Source organism: Giraffa tippelskirchi, chromosome 5 (assembly GCF_054371585.1).
Source record: "Giraffa tippelskirchi isolate mGirTip1 chromosome 5, T2T-mGirTip1v1.2.pri, whole genome shotgun sequence".
Classification (NCBI taxonomy): Eukaryota; Metazoa; Chordata; class Mammalia; order Artiodactyla; family Giraffidae; genus Giraffa; species Giraffa tippelskirchi.
This window is the reverse complement of record NC_137279.1, coordinates 182889399-182909149: the sequence shown is the minus strand read 5'-3', so window position 1 is coordinate 182909149 and position 19751 is coordinate 182889399. Positions and strand designations below refer to the sequence as shown.

The following is a 19751-nucleotide window of genomic DNA, read 5'->3' as shown; positions in this document are numbered from 1 at the left end:
GGGGTAAAGTGACCACCCAAGGTCATACAGCCAGAAAGAGGCAGACTAGGGATCAAACTCAGATCTGGCTGACATCAGGCCTGTGTTTGAGAAATGGGGGTGGCTGGGAGAAATGGCAGGCAGATCCCAACCTTCCCTCCCGCTGGCCGGCGCTCACGCACCTGCTTGAGGATCTGGGCAGCCATGGTGTGGCTGCAGTCGAAGATAATACGGAATTCCCGGCCTCGCTTCATCTCCTTGAGCAGCGGGCGTGAGTCGTCAGAGTCAAGGGGGAGCTGGCGGATCTTGAGGCGGATGTTGTACCTCGACGGGGCCATGATGAGCTCCTGCAGTCGGATGAGCCCTGAGAGGTCCCGGGACACAAAAGACACACATGAGCACGTGGACACACAGCTGCAGACACCACAGACTCGGGCGGTCACAGGTCTACAACCACACACAGACATGTGGCCCGACGTGTGGCCCATGGAGATTCGTGCACGGACACAGCCACACGTGTGCAGACACAGGCCCTGGCACACTGGGGCACAGACCCGTGCATCCAGCTGTGCAGGCCTGCATAGGCACACACACATGTGTGCACACACAAACACATGCTCACACACACACATGCACATTGATACAGACAGGACATATGCTTGGGTTGAGAGACACATGCATATACACACGTAGATAAAGGTATGTGCACACACAGATAACATGTACATACCTGTAGATTCAAAAGCAGGCACAGACAGCTAGCAAATCCCCCACTGACTCCACCCACCTGCTCCTCTCTAACCCAGTGGGTGTAGAGGCTTATGGAGCCTGAATTAGAGGCCACCCCCTCCTCCTTCCCCCACCCCCTATAACACTGCAAAGCACGGGACATAATCTTCCTAAACAGCCTCAGCAACCTGCTGCCAGGATGCGGCACAAGTTGCAGCTCCAGGCTCAGCTGTACCAACTGTTGGGCCAGGTAAGGCCAGTGGTATTTGTGCTGAGTCACCGCCCCCACCCTGCAGCCCCCAAGAGCAGGCTCCCTCTGTAAACTTCACGCGTTCTTCCAGGCTCAATGCAACCACCTCCTCCACGAAGCCTACCCCTACTGCTCTGCCCGGAGAAGATCTCTCCACCCAACTCCCATCCTGCCACACCCCTCCTCCCCCAAGTCGGTGGCCTCCTCCCTCAGTGCTCGCCTCCTCTGACCTCATCTCACTCTCCTTGTCCTGTCACAAGCTCTTCAACATCAGGGGGGCTAGGTCTCCACACACCCCCAGCACAGGGCCTGGCCCTCTGGTTGTGCTGCTGCTAAGTCGCTTCAGTCGTGTCCGACTCTGTGTGACCCCATAGACGGCAGCCCACCAGGCTCCGCTGTCCCTGGGATTCTCCAGGCAAGAATACTGGAGTGGGTTGCCATTTCCTTCTCCAGTGCATGAAAGGGAAAAGTGAAAGTGAAGTCGCTCAGTCGTGTCCGACTCTTAGCGACCCCATGGACTGTAGCCTACCAGGCTCCTCCGTCCATGGGATTTTCCAGGCAAGAGTACTGGAGTGGGATGCCATTGCCTTCTCCCGCCTTTGGTTGTACTCAACACAAATTTCCATAATTGGACTGGCTACTGTTTTTCTTCTCTCTACACTGAAAAACCCATCCTCCACCTTGGCATTTTGCAAAACCACTTAATCTGGGGACTTCCAGGGAAAACTGAATGTCACTTCCTGGAGACAAATGGCTTGCTTAGGTCTAATTAAGTTCATTTCCATCCCTGTTTCGAGGTCCCTTCTTGCTGACTCCTCTGTGCTTAGCCTGAGAACAAGCCTGCTTGCTGGTCTCTACAGCCCCGCCCACCTCAGGGAGGGCTGCAGCAGCACCGGGCCAGGGTCCCAGGCAGGCTGGCCCCTCCCACCTGCTGAGTCACTGCCCATACGCAGGGCTTGGTGTCTGCATCCTGGCTGCACTGTCCACTCAGCCATGCTCCATTTCCCCACAAACAGCACTCTGGTTTTCCTTTGGGGAACAACTGCTCTCCCACGCTCAGTCCACGTGACTCAGGAGGGATCTGTTCCCACTCTAGGGACACAGAATCTGTCCCCACCCTGGTCAGAATCTGTCCCCACCCTGGTCAATCAGCACACACATTGCTTGAGGCATAGGTACAGGCTTAGAGATGGATGTGAGATGCCAGGTGGTCTTATTAGATGACTCCCAGGAGTTGTGCCAGGGCAACTGGTGAGAGATAACTCTCTTTAAATTTAACTCCAAATTGGGGTGAGGGGCAGTGAGTCTAGGGGTCACCACTTAGAACCTGACAAGGATTCCTACAGGGCAGAGGTCAGGACACATAGAAAGAAATTAAGCCCTAAAGATGTGTGTGTGTGCTAATTCGCTTCAGTTGTGTCCAACTCTGTGCGACCCTATGGACTGTAGCCTGCCAGGCTCCTCTGTCCGTGGGATTCTCCAGGCAAGTAGTGGGCTGCCATTCCCTTCTCCAAGGAGTCTTCCCTACCCAGGGGTTGAATCCGCATCTCTTACGTTTCCTGCATTGGCAGATGGGTTCTTTACCAGTAGTGCCACTCGGGAAGCCCAAGCGCTAAAGATACTCGTTTGCAACTCTGAAGCTAAAATCATTCCTGAACTTTCTAGTAAAGGAAATCAACAGAATCCACCCCTCAACCCCATCCCCTTATTGTTTTTTTTTTTGCTTAAGCTAGTTTGCGATGGATTAAAGTTCATGATCAGCTGTCGCAGTGTTTCTATCTGGACAGAGTCCCCATATACAGACAGCCCACATTGCTAGCCTTCCAACAAAAAGTCTTGGCTTCCAAAGCCACTTCTGGCACATACACCCGGGTCTGTTGAGCCCCTTATTCCCATTCCTGAAGGCTGGACATCAGGAAGGCAATCTGATTGGTATCCTTCATTCCACTCTGCTGGGGTGTGTGTTAGTTGCTCACTCGTGTCTGACTCTGTGATCCCATGGATTGTAGCCTGCCAGGCTCCTCTGTCCGTGGAATTCTCCAGGCAAGAATACTGGAGTGTGTAGCCATTCCCTTCTTCAGGGGATCTTCCCAACCCAGGGATCAAACCTGGGTTTCCTGCTTTGCAGGCAGATTCTTTACCATCTGAGCTACGAGGGAGTTATCTCTGCTGGGGAGGACAGAGATATTTCTCTGGGACCTAAGCCTCCCAAAGAGCTTCCAAACAAGCTTTGCCATGACCGTGGGCATCAGGGACCCCCGGCCCCCTGGATGGTCTCAGATCCAGCTGTGTGGCCGGGAGAGGGCTCTGGAGTCCTGAAGGGATCTGGACCAAACAGGGGCCCCAGTACCTCCTAATACCAGACATGATGGGGGCAGGAAGGGGATATCAGGTAATCTTAGCAGAGGAGGGAAGGGCCGCAAGCTCCCCCCAAACACACACCCCCATCCTTACCCTCCCTCCTCAGCTAATCCCAGAAGTCCTTGGTTTGGCTGAATGCTGCTGCCTGCTCACACCTGTTACCCTGTGAGGCCCTGAGCGCACACTTTGCTTCTACTTGCTGAGTTTTCAGACCCAGGCACAGCATCAGTAGGCATGTGGGCTTTGGGGAGCCAGGACATGAGGACAGGGACAGTGTGGATGCTAGAGGAGAGCCATCAGAGCTTTCCTGTCAGCCAAGTTCATCGCCCCGTGTAATACACAGTGACCCACATTCTCTCGCAGCAAGTGTCAGAACTCCTTCCCATCAGCGTATTCCCGAAGGAGACCAGAGGCTCATCCCAGCCCATCCCGCAGAGGACTAGGTTCTTCGTTTGCCTGAGATGAGCACTCCTTCCTGGCTGCTTCCCTAATCAATCTCTCTCAAAATATCTGCAGTGAATCATGGTTATTGAAGTCATGCTTTTCACTTACAAAGCACTTCTGCATTTATTACCCTATTTAACCATCTCCCTGTCCTAGAAGACATACAGAGTAGGTGCTTCGGTTCCAATATTCAGATAAAGAAACTGAGGCCCATAAAGGTTAAGTGATCCTCCCATGATTCTGCAGCATGTTAGCAATGGGATCAAAATTCAAGACCCAATCTTTGGGCTCTTAGGCTGAGCCCTTTTTTTTTTAACCCAGCTTTTACTAAGCCCCTTCCTTTCATTCTTGATATAAATTTGGTTTTGTGCACAGATTAGGTTTGCATGGCAAAACTCAAAGGGCAAACACCGTTGGTCCCTAGAATAATCATTCTTGATATTCTGTAACCGATGACTTGGCATCCTGAAATCACGAGCCAAACTAATGACCAAAGTTGTCTGTATCCCTAGTACCCTGTGTTTTTCTGGGCACACCAAAATCATATTATAAACTCTTCAGTCACAAACTCCCAAATCTGTGTTTTGCTTCCTACCCCATATGGGATGTTGGCACCTAACAAATTCCACCTAGTAGTATTAGGGGCAATATTATAGTTGTTCAGTCGCTCAGTCATGTCTGACTCTTTTGAGACCCCATGGACTGTAGCCCACCAGGCTCCTCTGTCCATGGGATTTTCCAGGCAAGAATACTGGAGTAGGTTGCCATTTCCTTCTCCAGGGGATCTTCCTGGACCAGGGATCAAACCCACATCTCCGGAATTGGCAGGCGAAGTCTTTATCACTTGAGCCACCAGGAAATAAGTAATAAAGGCTCTAAAGTAATAAAAGTTCTTGCCTGTGTCTTCCCCTTGCTCCTGCCTCCTGACCAGCCCTGCATATGGCCCTAGGTGCCATGACGCGCCCCCTTCTGCTTCTCAGGAACTGTAAGTAACAACTCTTCTTTTCATGCCATTGACCTCTCCATGTCAACACTTGGTCATATCTACTCTTTAGATCCCAGGTACATTTTAAAGCAGTTCTCCCTGTAGTGGAGTGCAGTGATGATTCCAATTTTCACCCCTCCCTACATCCCCATCCTTTGCCATGTGACTTTGCAGTGCCCTCTAACTGTGGGTAGGGGATTTGCTCTACCCACAACACTGGGCTCAACTGTGTGAACTGTTTTGGCCCATGGGATATCAGCAGGCATGACGAAAGCAAATACTTGAAATGGAATTGTACACTGGTTTTGTTCTTTTCACCTCTGCCATCGACATGACCACATGCATGGGGTAGCCTGCTGGAGGATGAGAGCCCAGCTACCCCATCATCTCAGCCAAGGCCGGTCTAGATTAGCCAACACTCAGCCGACCCCCAGGCAGGTGAGTGATCCAGCTGAGACCAGAATAACTGCCTGGCCAATCTCAGTCAGTCACTGACTCTACAGACTTATGAGCTAAACAAATGCTTATTATTTCAAGCCACATTATTTTGGGGTGGTTTGTTACACAGAATTATTATCAAAATAGATAACTGATGTCCCCTCTTCTAGCATATTAAGAGAACCATTGATTTTGTTTGGGTGGCTGTGTGCCAGCCCCAAGAAATGACTCATGGTAGGTGAAATCAATCAGTAGCAGTCCCATTCCTATCTGAATGGGATGTTTAGAGTAGTGGGCACAGACTCAATGAACTGTATAGGGTGGTATACTGGAGGTTCTGAGACAGATTGTCCACCCTGAACAGGCACAAATCACATTAAGAAAAATCCTTTTGTCTTCTACCTCTTTCCTTCCCACTTCCTGGGGTATCATCATGTGAGGATCTGATATTTGAAGCTGCAGCATCTTTATTGTGACCATGAGGGGGAAAGTTAAGGGAACTGCAGTGATACTGATCCAGCATCCTCACTCTGATGAACTCCTAAACCTGTCCTGGAAAGGCCCATCTCCAGACTTCTTGTCAGTGAGATAACTCAGTGGCTACTGCTCCAGTCAATTTGAGTTGGGTTGTCTGTTACTTACAGCCAAAATATCCTAATGGAAACAACCCCCAAAGCAAACACAGTCAGAGCCTGCTATTAAGTGCTTCCCACTTCATGGGTTTGATGACCCACAAGCTGTCTCCTTGAAATATCCTGATTCTGGGAGATACTTCTTACTACTACTATTCTTCATCAAAGTTATATTATTGTTTGACTGAATCCAACCCTGAATACCTAGCACTAAGTGTCTTCTTAACCAAACCAGCTCCATTACTGACTACCCTATGTTTTAAAATGTTTGTTGAATTGAATTAAATATCAAAATTGAATTAAACAATAAATACTGAAGGAAAAAGGGTGTTGGGCACTGGAAAAAGGTAAAGAAATGAAGATGCTATCCCATCTTCTTTTAAGAAGTTAATCATATTGTAGAGGAGTGAGTGCCTACCCAGAAGCCACTGGTCATCAGAGCCAAGAATCAGGTGTTGTGTACATACAGTCAGAGCTAGACATCCACGGGGAGAGGAGGTTCCAGACCTCAGCATCTGCTTGGACCAGTCTCACCAGGACCACCTTGATGCCACAGCATCTTCCTCTGCAAAGCCTCTCTCTCTACCTGCATCCAGCATATGGAGGCCCCAGTCCTGCTGGGCAGCAGTTTATGCCAGTGTCTATTGTGGCCACTCTCTGCCCATGACACTCCTACATAATTTCAGTATGATCTGCTTATATCCAGTTCCTCTCTCCCATGCTGGCCCCAAGTTCTCTTTCAAGCAACCCTTTTGTGCCAGTATGGCCACCTCTGCCCCAGTCTTCTTGCTCCACATTCTCCCTCTAACTCTCTGCACATTGCTGTCAGTTCAGTTCAGTCGCTCAGTCGTGTCCAACCCTTTGAGACCCCGTGAACTGCAGCGTGCCAGGCTTCCCTGTCCATCATAAACTCCTGGAGCTTGCTCAAACTCACTTTCGTTGAGTCAGTGATGCCATCCAACCACGGATCCCCTGCTGTTCCTCCCTCGTGTAATGCCTTCATGACTCCTCTTCCTGTCCACCTATCCTCAAGGCCAGGCTCTTGTCGCCGTTCCTCTGGTGTCAGCCCACACTAGCCAAGGTCATGGAGCCTCCCCTTCCCAAGTGCCTGTAACTCTGACTGTATGAACGTGTCACTTAGTTCTTAGCTCTGATGGCCTGGAAAAGACCAGTGAGCTCTGGGTGGGCACGCACTCCCCTTCGATATGACTAACTTCTCAAAAGAAGATGGGAGAACTTCATCTTTACTTCTTCTTCCTTACCAGTGCCCAACACGCCGTTTCCTGCCATATTTAATTATAGTTTATTTCCATTTTATTTTCAGCTCAATTCAATTCAACAAATATTTAAACAGTACTCATGGTACCAGGTGCTATGCTAAACCCCGGAGGCACAGAAGGTTCATGGTCTGGAGGCAGAAACAGGCTCCAAGACAGACAATCATTCATAGCGGTACGTGAAGACAAACAAAACTACAGGGCTGCAGCAACACAGGCCGAGACTTGGAGCTGGGCAGGAGTGCCTCTCGATGGCTGGGGGCAGGGAGCAGGGGCAGGGGGGTGGTCTCTGCCATCCAGGATCTACTGTCTGGCGCTTCGGATAGAGTAGGAACTCAAGAGATGGCTTGTTGAATCCCGAGTTAACAAAACAACTTCTGAGCGTCTCTTCTGAGGGAATCTCTCCCCATTACCCTGACTCCCCATTAGGAGGTAATCAAGAGCTGACATCGAATCACAGGGAGCTGAGAGCTGGAGGGCTCTCTCCAAACTGGCTGCTATAGTTCTTGATTTGTCACGTGGCAGAGCAGGGCCAGATGGGTTAAGTGACTTGCCAAGGTCACTCTCTAAGAGACAGGGCTAAGAAACATCTTGGGACTTGAGTCTTTGGAAAGAAAGAGGCAGAGAGGAAATAGCTCCATGCTGCTCAGCTATTAAGAGCAGGGTCAGCCCGCATCATGCACTGTTTGGTTTGAATCCAGAGTCTGCACTCACAGCCCCACAGCACAGAGCTGGATGTGTTTGCTTCTGGTGAGAATGTGTGAATGTGAGGGTGTAGGCAGGTGTGGGCGTGGCCATGCAGGTGTGAGTGCAGACTGAAGCATGCTGCCAGGGTTGGGGTGGGAATAGTTCAGGGCAAGCGGCCTGGGTGAGTGTGGCTCACGTGCATGGGGCTGTGAGTGAGTGCAGGGCGAGCATCAGTGTGACTGGATGAGGCTTGGGTGTAAGTGTGGACAGGGCAACTGAGATGAACGAGCCGCAAAGAACCCGATCCTGGGGCTCTGCCACCCTCACCTCCTGCTCTTGGTGCGGCCAGGCCTGGCTACTCACCGGTGCTGTCGTCATAGACCACGGTGGCCGACCGCCACTTGAGGTACTGGACCAGGTCGAGGATGGCGTGGCTGAGAGAGGCGTAGTCCGGGTACAGGTTCACGTAGAAGGTGTCTTTGTTGTCCAGTGGGTGGTGCTTCCAGCGCAGCTGGATGTGGGGCACCTCCAGCGCGTTGCAGATGGACTGGACGGCATTGGTGCAGGAGCCCTGGGACGGTCCGAAGATGGCCACCACCCCCAGCGCCAGCTGGTCACAGGCTGCGACGGGAGGAGGGGGGGAGGACAGTACAGGGGTCAGTGTTATCTCGTCAGGCAGCTGGGCACTGTGAGCACGAGGGGCCGTGATCCTGATGACCCCTCTGAGGCTGCACCGCTGCTGAGCTCTCTGAATCTCAGTTTCTGCATCTCAAAACGGGGGTTGTAATAGTCCCTGCCTTAGAGAATCATAGGAAAGTTGAATGAGATAAGGAGTATACACTGTTGAGGGGAATGTAAATTGCTGCAGCCACTATGGAAAACAATATGGAGGTTTCTTAAAAGGCTAGAAGTAGAGTCACCAAATGACCTTGCAATCCCACTCCTGGGCATATATGTGGAGAAAACTCTAATTCAAAAAGATATATGTACCCCACTGTTCATTGCAGCACTATTTACAAAAGCCAAGACATGGAAACAACCTAAATGTTCATCAGCAGATGAATGGATAAAGAACACGTGGCGTACAGAGGCACATGCATGCATGTCCGTGCATGTGTGCGTGCATGTGTGCGCGCGTGTGGCGCGCACACACACACACACACACACTGGAATATTACTCAGCCATAAAAAATGAAATAATGCCATTTGCACCAATGTGGATGGACGCAGAGATTATCACACTAAGTGAAGTAAGTCAGACAGAGAAAGACAAATATCATAATACCGCGTACATGTGAAATCTGAAAAAAAAGATACAAATGAACTTATTTACAAAACAGAAATAGACTCACAGACACAGAAAACAAATTTACGGTTACCAAAGGGAAAAGAGGCATGGGGATAAATTAGGAGTTTGGGATTAACAGATATCTTCTGCTATATGTAAAATAGATAATCAACAAGGACCTGTTATACAGCACAGGGTACTATACTCAATATTATATATGTATATGTGTGTGTGTGTATAGTTGAATCACTTTGCTGTACACCTGAAACTAACACAGCATTGTTTACCACATTGTAATACTTCAATTAAAAAAAAGACAGCACAGCACTCATGAAATAGAAATGATGATTGTTGTATCAACAGTGCTTAACACAGTATCTGGTGCTTAATTGACAACTGCTGAATGAATGGAGGCTGAATCCCTGCCTTCAAACAGCTACTCGTCCTGGGCGAGGCCCAAGGGCTTAGGCAGGTCAGAGGGCAGATGCTTCTGGGAAGGGCAAGAAACAGTGGGCACAGCAGAAGCACGAAATGAGTAGAAACCAGGGCAGCTGGGGCTCAAAGCAGGGCATAGGCTCATGCAGGGACCATACCTAAAAGAGCCATAAAGTGGGACCTCAGGGACGGTCATGGGGAGGGCTCCCCAGGAGCCACTGCCCTTTTTCTGGCAACTATCTCTAGTTTTCCTTTGGGCTCCACTGTCTTTCCCACTTCAGCCTCTGAGCTGTAGGGCTACAGGTTCTAACTGGACTGTTCACTCACCACCCCCAGGCCAGTCATTGGTTTGGAGGCTGGTCATGTGACTAGTTGGAGCCAATGGGATGGCATGAGACCTTTCACTGCAAAGGGGGAACTTCCTGCTATAACTGGACCTAGGAGGAGGGTAAGATCTGGAGGTAGTGTAGCCTCTAGTGCTCACAGAAAAACCCTGGTGCTTGTCTGTGAATGGAGTCATTGTGGAGGAGAGCAGAGCTAAGAGACAGAAAGAAATATGAGCCCCATGATCAAGTGGCACCTGGGACTTCAGTTATCTGAACCAGTACGTTCTCTTTTTGCTTAAGCCTGTTAGGATTTGGCTTTCTGTCACTTGTAACTCTCAATGCAGCATGAGCACATCCACCAGCTTGTGGCCATGGGAATGACATGATGTGCACATATATGAACACATGATGCGTGTGGGAGGAGGCAAGACATGGATGAATAGTGGATTCAGACATGTCCTGGCTGCCTCAAGGGTCTCTGGGAATGACCTTCTGGGCTCTGACCTACCCCTAAGGTTTGCAAAGCCCAGGGCCAGAGAACAAATAGAGGCCCACATATCAAGTGGCTAAACACTTAAATACTTTAAGTCAAGCTAACACACTGTTTTATAAAACATGCCCTTTCCTTCTACCTTGGCAAATATGCTCAAAACAACCTGGAAAGTCAGGTGAGAATGGAGACTTCTACTCAGTGATGTGGGGAGAGGTGGCACCAGTTCCCCCACTCCCCGCCTCCTCCTCTTTGACCACTGGTTTCATACTGAATCATAAAGGGCCTTGAACTCGTCATATGGACACCCTACTTCTTATGTCCAAGCTCTGTCCATGCCTCTTACAAGCAGCTGTTTATTTTTCACCCCTAGACAGGGCCTAGGAGTATGATCACGGCAGCATGGCTGTACCTCCGGAGGATGGCACAGGGCAGAGGCTCATGCAGGCCTGGAGGCTACCACAGAGCCAACTGGGCAGAGGACTGGAAGAGGGATCTCGCAGGAAATGATTTTGATATTGACTGTGAGACAGTAAAGGTAACTGTAATGACAGTTATGATAGTCCTGATGGTGTCTTAAGACCATGTTGTGAGGCTGTTGATGATCATGGTGATGGCACTGGTGGGGGTGGAGTGGTGATGATGCTATAACAATGGTGGGATGGTGATGAGGGGATTGGCGATGATAAATATGTCAATGTCACGCAAGTAATGGTGATGATGGTAGGAATGAAGATGGTGATGTAAGTGCTGAAGAGAGCGGAGGTGATAACCATGTTGATGGTGATAACAGTAATGGTGGTGACAATGTTGGTTGTGATGAGAGGCAGCGATGAGGATGCTGATGATATGAGAGCGATGGTAATGATGACAAGTGATGTTGGCAAGGATGTGAATGGAGTTGGAAACAATTTTGATGGTACAGATAAGATAGATCATGATCATGTTAATACTATGACTGTAATGGAGACAGTGATAGCAGGAATGGTGGTGATGATGTTGGCATGGATGAGACTGGTGATGATGAAGATGCTGCTGTCACTGCAGTGATGCTGCTGTGGCTGATACTGCTGCTGCTGCTGCTGCTGCTGCTGCTGATGGTAGTGTTGATGCTTTAAGAGTGGAGGTGATACCACGACCGACAGAGGTAACAGTAACTGTGGTGATGTAGGTGTTGAGGTGTTGATAGTGTGACGACAGTGTGATATGATGACAGTGACCACACTGGGTTTCATTCTGCCAGAGGTGCAATGACTAGATCTCACTGTTGGGTTACAGGAGGCATATGTCCTGCCTTTCACCTATTTCTTCTCTGCGGCCTCTCTCCACATCCCTTTTCCCATCCCCTTCATGTTCCTTCCACCCTCTGAGGGGCTTCCAGCCTGGAAGAATACTGCTGCCCCAAAGGGACGAGAGTAGGGTGACAGCAGCAGCAGCTCTATCTCCAGATGTTTCCAGGGCAGCAGCCAACTCTTGTTCTGGCAGCCCTGAACACACACAGCAGTAATTACATTATTTGTGACTTCAATTTTGAATCCATTTTCTGGTCATTTTACAGTAACTCAGTGGTTCACAGTCATTGCAGGAGTCCAGACCTGAATGCAGTTCCCCCGCCCCCTTTCCATGGCAATTGTAGTTATAGCAAAAATTATCCCAATCAATTTGTGTCTTAAAAGGGACTGAGCCGCCCAGAGAATAGTGAAGGCAGAGGAGCCTGGGGAGGGCTGGGTCGATTCCAGACTCACTCCGGTCAGGCTTGGAAGAAAACACAGACGCTCTCTGAGTTGTTGGCTCAGGCACTGCATGGCAATCACTCTTCTTTTAATCTTCCACAAAACATTTAAAAATAAAGACAATAAGGGAATGTCCCTGTTAATGGGAAAAGACCTTCTGGGCCTCATGTGGAGGGAAGGATTAATTCAACCAGGGCTGGCCGGGCAGGTGGTGCCAGGCTCTGTGCCTCTGCATCCCCTCAACCCACAGGGCCTGAGGTGGCTGGGTCCGGCTGTGATGAGAACCTCTGCCTAGAAAAAATGAATTATCATTGGGTTAATTAGAATGAGACCCAAGTTCACCCCCCTGGAAGAGTTCTAATGATGCTCCCAAGAAATACATTTTTGAAAACCAAAGATCAAAAGGAAAAATAAAGATCACAGAACATGGGGTTCCCCGAGGGATAGAGGGTACCCAATGGGGAGTATGATCCAACAGCAGAAATGCCTTCAGGGCCAGACAGCGATGATCCTAACCACAGCAGGGGTCTGTCTTAGGTGTGTTATCAGAAGGACATTAAGGGAGAGTGATGGTAGACAGGAGCCACTTAATTTTTTTATTGAGATATAATATAATTCAGTGGAGTGCATTAATTTTAAGCGTAGACTTCAACAAACTTTTACATATAACTGTACTCATGTAACTACTACTTATATCAAAATACAGAACATTTGCAACACCTAAGAAGGTTCTGTCTTCCCCTTTCCAGTTTATAGCCACTGGACTCCCTCCTCCAAAAGTAATCACTGTTCATTCACTCAACCATGTCTGTGAGCCTCATCCACGATGGGACGCAGAGCGAGAGGTGGTTCTGTTTTTATTGCTGATTCAATTCCATTGTATAGCGGTGCCTCCCCCATCTATCCACTCTGCTGTCGACGGACCTGTCATTCATTTCCAAATTTGGCTAATATCAAGAAAGTGGCTAGGAACATCCTTACACACGTATGTTTCACTTTAGTAAATATTTCCACACAGTTCTCCTGAGAAGTTGAGCCAGTTTTCACTCCCACCAACATTATGTAGAAAAAATATACACCTCAACTCATACCTCCCCCCCTACCCAGAAAATCAATTTGAGACAGATCATAAAGCTAACTCTGAAAGATAAAACAATCGAACTTCTAGAAGAGAACATAGGAGAATATCTTCGTGACCTTAGGACAGAAAATAATAGAACACAAAAGGCATTAGCCATAAGGGCAAACATTGATAAATTGGACTCCTTTAAATGAAAAACTTTGCTCCTCAAAAGATACTACTAAGAGAGTGAGAAGGCAAGCTCATTGGCAATAGATATATGCAATACGTATATGCAACAAAGGACACGTATCCAGAATGTATAAAGACTCCTAAAAATCAATAAGAAAATGACAAGCAATTCAATTTTCAAAAGTGGTTGAAAGCCTCCAAAAAACACTGCAGGAAAGAGAAGCTCCAAATGATCTATTAGCATATGAAAAGATGCTCAATAACTCTGGTCATCAGGGAAATACAAAATAAAACCACAGTGAGACATCTGCCACATAAACCACCAAAAATTAAACAGACTTCACCACAAGTTAGCAAAGAGAGAGAGCAACCACAACTGTCCTGCTTTACTGTAGGGGCATGGGGTGCTAATTGGTACAGCAATTACTTGGAAAACTGTTAGGCTAAACATACGCACATTGGATGATCTCACATTTCCACTCCTAGGTATGCATCCTAGGAAATCAACCCTGAATATTCATTGGAAGGACTGATACTGAAGCTGAAGCTCCAATACTCTGGCCACCTGATGCGAAGAACTGACTCATTGGAAAAGACCCTGATGCGGGGAAAGATTGAAGGCAGCAGGAGAAGGGGACAACAGAGGATGAGATGGTTGGATGGCATCACCAAATCAAAGGACATGAGTTTGAACAAACTCCGAGAGATGGTGAAGGACAGAGAAGCCTGGCGTGCTGCATTCCATGGGCTCTCAAAGAGCTGGACATGACCGAGTGACTGAACAACAACAAGATATGCATCCAATGCAAAATGTGCGCATTTGTGTGCCAAGAGACATCGACAAGAATGTTCATAACAGGACCACTCTGTGGCCTCGCATGGAACCAACTGAAATGCTCAAGAGTAAACCTGCTTTTTAAAAATTGTGGCCTAGTCATATAATGGAACACTACACGACAATGAAGAACATGGGACTACTGTTGCATCTGACAACAGAGATGAATCTCCAGATCTACTGAAGGGTGAAGGAAGCGAGACTCAGAAAAGCACATATTGGTATTCTACTTAGGGAAGTTCAAAAACAAGCAAAACTAGTGTATGGCACCAGAACCATGATTCTGTATTAATGTCAAATAGAGGAGGAGGCAAATAGATGTGCCATCGAGTGGAAGAGATGGACGGCAATCACATAATATACCCACACACCCATATCCACACAGCCAGGGGTCAGAGATGTGATAGAAAGGTCCAGGGTGTTACGAGATGGAAGCAGGGAGATCTGACCTTGTCTATGGGATTGGGCAGGGCTCCCCTGAGGACCAGGAGGCTGAGAGGAGAGGGAGGAGTTATTCAGACAAAGAGGTGGGATGGGGAAAGGGAATTATGAGCAGAGGGAACAGCATGTGCGAAAGCCCTGAGGTGGGAGGAAGCATGGTGTCATGAGGACGGCAGGGACAACCAGAACCCAGAGACTGAGGGGCAAGTGACGCAGATGTGGCTGGTGGGGTCACGTTGGTGGTAGACTAGACAGGCCTGCAAACAAGTCATGTGACCTCCTGTAGGATGGGGAGGGGCTGTGGCTTTGGTCACTTGGACCAATCTGATTGGACTTTCAGAGCTGAGTGTTTCCATCTCGGGTCTGCTCACCCGCCGCCAGGTAATTCCACATAGTGTGGGACTGTGAGTTCCCACTGGAGGAAGTTCCTCGGCAGGCTCTGAAACTCTGCTCTGGCTCACAGCTGGGCAAGGTCTCTGCACTGAATGGCTTGTAAATAGTCTTTTAGTGAATTTTAGGGAAAATGGACAGAAGGCACAGCCTGGTCATCTGGGGTGGTTGTGTGCATACAGGCCTCTGTGTTCTGTCTCCAGGCATTGGTTTTGTGTTTTGACCTTTTCACTGAGCAGTTTTGATTGAGGTCAACCATTTTCCAGCTGGACAAGGCCAGGCAGAGGGTGCCAGCATGGACTCTCAGCAGGGAGATGGAGACCTAACTACACGGTGTTGGCTGCAGTGCTTGCTGGGAGATGGCTAGGAGGATGGAGGTAGGGAGGAGAGCAGGCCAGCACCAGAGAAGGTGAGTGATGGAGTGATGGGGAAGGACCACTCTTCAAGGCTAGCAGGGTGGGTGCCTCTAGTTTGTGTGCAGGTTGGCCCTGAGACAGTGGCCTTAAAAATCTCAGTGACAGCTGTGCTCAACGTCAGAGATCCCTCGACCTTCAGTGCACAAGGCAAGGAGGAGCAGGGTGGGTGAGACATGGACCACCAACGGGAAAGTGTCTGAAGGTGTGAAGCGCCTGACCTGATGGTTCAGTGGGTGGACAGCAAGGCAGCCAATGTAACAGGAACAAAGTCTAATGGTACTTCATATGAACCAGGCACTGCTCTAATCACAGAGGTGTGCCCATTTTGTAGATGAAAAAAACTGAGTCACTGGGTATTTTGTGCAAGGTCACACAACTAATATCAGAGTGGATAGGGTACAACTCTGGGCTGTCTGGCTCCAAGCCCGTGCTACTGAGAGGTTTCCTTCACAATAAAGTGAAGTCGCTTAGTTGTGTCCGACTCTTTGTGACCCATGGACTGTAGCCTACCAGGCTCCTCTGTCCCTGGGATTTTCCAGTCAAGAGTACAGGAGTGGGTTGCCACTTCCTTCTCCAGGGCATCTTCCTGACCCAGGGATCGAAAGTGGGTCTCCTGCATTGCAGGCAAACACTTTACCGTCAGAGCCACCAGGGAAGTTTCACAGTAGGGCTTTGGAAGAGAGCTGGGGGCAGGCAGCACCTTGGCCAGTCTGCACCTGAGAGCCCATGAGACCTTGATTAGCTACTGGGAACCCCTTAGCAAGACTAAGGGGATCTTGTGGATGGGCTGTCTTCCCAAGAGGCATGGATAACACAGTCAGCTCAGCCTGGGCAGTGGTCCCAGGACAGGGGTCCTGGGAAATGATGCTCAGCCTCCCATGCCCTATCCTCATACTACTCATTCACTGATTCATTCAATGGCCATTTCATTGAGCACTTACTATATGCCAGCCTTTTAGGTGCCAGGCTATATCAGTTAACAAGAGACAACCTTCTTTTCAGTGGTGTTGGTGAGGAGGAGAAAGACATTAAACACCCACAATGATTTAACTAAAGATTGTGATAAGTGTCTTGAAAAAGAAAAGCGAGGGGCTATAACAGCATATTATGGGAGGAATGACCCAGCCTTCTCTGGGAACCAAGATTCCTTAGGTCTGAGGGGTTTTTTCAATGGAGTTCCATGGAACTCTAGAGTTCTATGGAAGTTATTCCCAAAGTCATTTAAGCCTTTAAGTTAAATTCCAATTAAATATATTATATGATATTTTTTAAAGGCAGTAACAAAAGAGCATACTTGTATACTCAGATGTGCTATACGCCACTTTGGAAACTGGTAGCTCATTCATGTGCTGACAAGTTACCAGGATTTTTCCATGAGGATCTTGGAATAAAGTTCTCCAGTCCTTTCTCTATCGGCATTAGAGTTAATTGTAAACATGTCACTAATGTGAAAGAATATAGCCCAATATTTTAGTTTTGATTTTTTAAAACTCAGATATGGTGAAAACTGTTTGATTGGATTTACCACAATTATTTTTGTGAATTATGGTTTTATTGTTATTATGAAGCCAAAACAAAAAATGGAAACATAGGTCAATGTCAGACTTCAAGTGTCATCCATCACTGGGGTCAAATTGTTGCAGCCACAGACACAGCTGTTTTTGTTTTTAGCAAGTCTTTTTATGGCAAGTAAATGTTGCATGTTTGAATCTCTACCTAATCTGTTTTATATATAGTTTAAACACTGATATACTGGGCAGGATTTCAATGAAAGAAAAAATAAATGTGAAAATGCTGGCTTTGGTTCAGAGGCTTTGAAGACCTGGGCTGCCTCCTTACCCATCTCAGGCTCCACCCCTCATACCCCACCCCTTCCCGAGGCCCTTCATGGCCTTTGCCTGTGGGCCTGCGAACTCCTGATGGACAAACCACTGCTCCTTGGAGGTGACTCAACCTAAGCTGAACTGGGCCTGAGGCTGGCCCTAAAACCAGGCAGAAAAGGCTCTAAACCCCAAGCCCACCCAGAGCTTTGGCATGTTTTAAGGACCTTGGACAACAAACACAGACCTATGCCTCCCAAGGCCAGAAAGAGGACAGTGGGGGCAGCACACTCACCCTTCTTGGTGGCCTCGAAGCTGTCATGGAAGTGAATCCTCTGGATGTCATAGGTCAAGGTTGTGTTGGGCAGCAGAGTCCTGTTTCTGTTGATGATGTTGGCAGAAAATCGAAAGGCATGCTCCTCGGCGTTCATGACCTGGGCATTGGGGCCGTCTGCATACTCAAAGATTCCTCCTGCGAGAGATGGGTAAAACTGTGTGTGCTGGTGAAGGAGGAGGTATGCTAAGAGATATGCTTGGTTCAGAAGGTTTTATGGGCAAGAATCTTCCCCCAAATGTTCGATAATATGCCAGATAATTCCCATACGTAGAAACTGTGCTGGAGCATAAGAAATATGAAAATTCTCCTAGTCCATTTCACTCAGCTGGCAAACTCCTGATAACAGAGACTGACAGACAGAGCCAAAATAAAACTGACCAACTTATGAATGTTGCTATGAAAATTCTCAGTAGAATGCTGGCAAGTAGAATCTACCAGAATATTATTACAAGGATAACATACCATGATCACAGAGTTGTATTCCAGGAATGTAAGCTGTGGTTCAATATAAAGAAATCTATGAATATCATTCCATTGCATCAGTAGTTCGAAGGGGGAAAATATGATAAACTCACAAAATGCAGGAAGGCATTTGATAAAATTCAATATCTACTGCTGTTAAGAATGCTTAATAATCTAGCTCTAGAAAAGACACTTACTTGAAGCATCTTCAGCTCAAATTGGCCTTTTATATCAACTAATGGTGAAACACAAGAGGCATGCTCATTAAAGGAAAAGAGGAGGTGAGTGAAGAGTTATATTACACCATTAACCATTGAGATAAGAAGGAAATATAACTTAGAGGCACATCTCTTGGGAAGAAAAAAGTTCTTATTTGCAAATGATATAAATGCCTTCCTAAAAACTCTTAAAATAATCCCTAAACATGAAAACCAGTAAGAACTAGTAGGAGATTCAAGTTCAATGACCAGTGAGTGCTAATTAAGTGTTACTTTAAATAAACAACAGCCAGTAAAAACTTAACAGCAAAAGGATTTTCTTTGCAATATCAGCAAATATTAAATAACTAATCATGAACCAACTCCAATATTAAAAATGGCAAAAAAAAACACCAAAAACAAAACAAAACACCTTAGGTGAGAGACATAAAAATAGGAGGCATGTTAAATGAGGAAGCATGTCATGTTGGGTAGTCAGGGTCAAGGATAGAGGTGTCAGTTTTTCTCTAAATTACTTTTTCAGTTTAATGTGATTCCAATCAGAATCATAGAATATATATGTATACATATACATACACATTTTTTTTTACTTGACAAAACAGCTCTAAAATACATCTGGAAGACTGACTAAACAGGACACAGCCTAAACAGAGATGAAAGACGACTTGCACTGCCAGGTTTAAAATATATCACGATGCCAAAATAATTAAAACCAAGCCCTAACGGCATTATGAAAACACAGATAAGTCAATAGAATGAGATAAAATCCCCAGAAAGAGGCTCTAGTAGAGATAAATATTTAAGACATGATCAAGATAGCTATTTCCAATCAGAAGGCAGAAGATGAATTATTCATTAATTGTGCTGAGACAATTATTCAATTATTTGGGAGAAATGTAAGTTAGATTCCAATCTTAAGCCATATATCAAAAAAAGTTTCAGATGGAGTAAAGATTAAATGGCAAGGAAGTAAGGGAAGGAAGGGGAAAAAATACAATAAAAGAACCAAAAAGACAATAAATATAAGTGAATATTATATAATAATGAGGTGGAGGAGGCCTTCCAATAAAGTCAGAAATCGTAGGAGAAAGATTGATAACTTCATGAAGACAATATAAAATGTGTAGATTTCAAAACCCCCATAAACAAAATTAAATGGTAAACGAACTTGGAAATAACATCAGTAACATGTAAAGGTTGATGCTCTAATTTTACAAAAACCACTTACTTAAAATTCTTTAAAAAGACAAATACTCAAAATGAAAAATATGCAAAGAGCAAGCATGGGCTTTTCACAAAAGGAAAGAACAATACAAAGGAACTATTAATACATGATGAAATGTACATCCCCACTAATAATCAAATAAACTCAGTTTGATACAACAGTGAAATACCATTTTCTGACTGTCCCATTGACAAACATAAAATAAATGATAGCACTCAGCTTTGTCCAGGGTGTTTGGAAACAGACATTTGCTTCACTGTTGGTGGAAGTAGGAACCAGTACATCCTCCTTCCTTGATGGC

At 46.9% G+C, this 19751-nt stretch overlaps 1 protein-coding gene across 4 annotated transcripts in view; it reads right to left on the bottom strand.

Moving 5' to 3' along the window:
- Nucleotides 1-19751, bottom strand: part of GRIK3 (glutamate ionotropic receptor kainate type subunit 3) — a 246441-nt gene that overhangs the window by 79451 nt on the left and 147239 nt on the right. For all 4 annotated transcript variants that reach the window (XM_081495260.1, XM_081495262.1, XM_081495264.1 and 1 more), the window contains 3 exons: nt 17504-17680; nt 8146-8403; nt 162-343 (listed from right to left, as the gene is read on the bottom strand). In XM_081495260.1, the coding sequence (XP_081351386.1) occupies nt 162-343; nt 8146-8403; nt 17504-17680 (617 nt within the window). The remainder of the gene's footprint in view (nt 1-161; nt 344-8145; nt 8404-17503; nt 17681-19751) is intronic.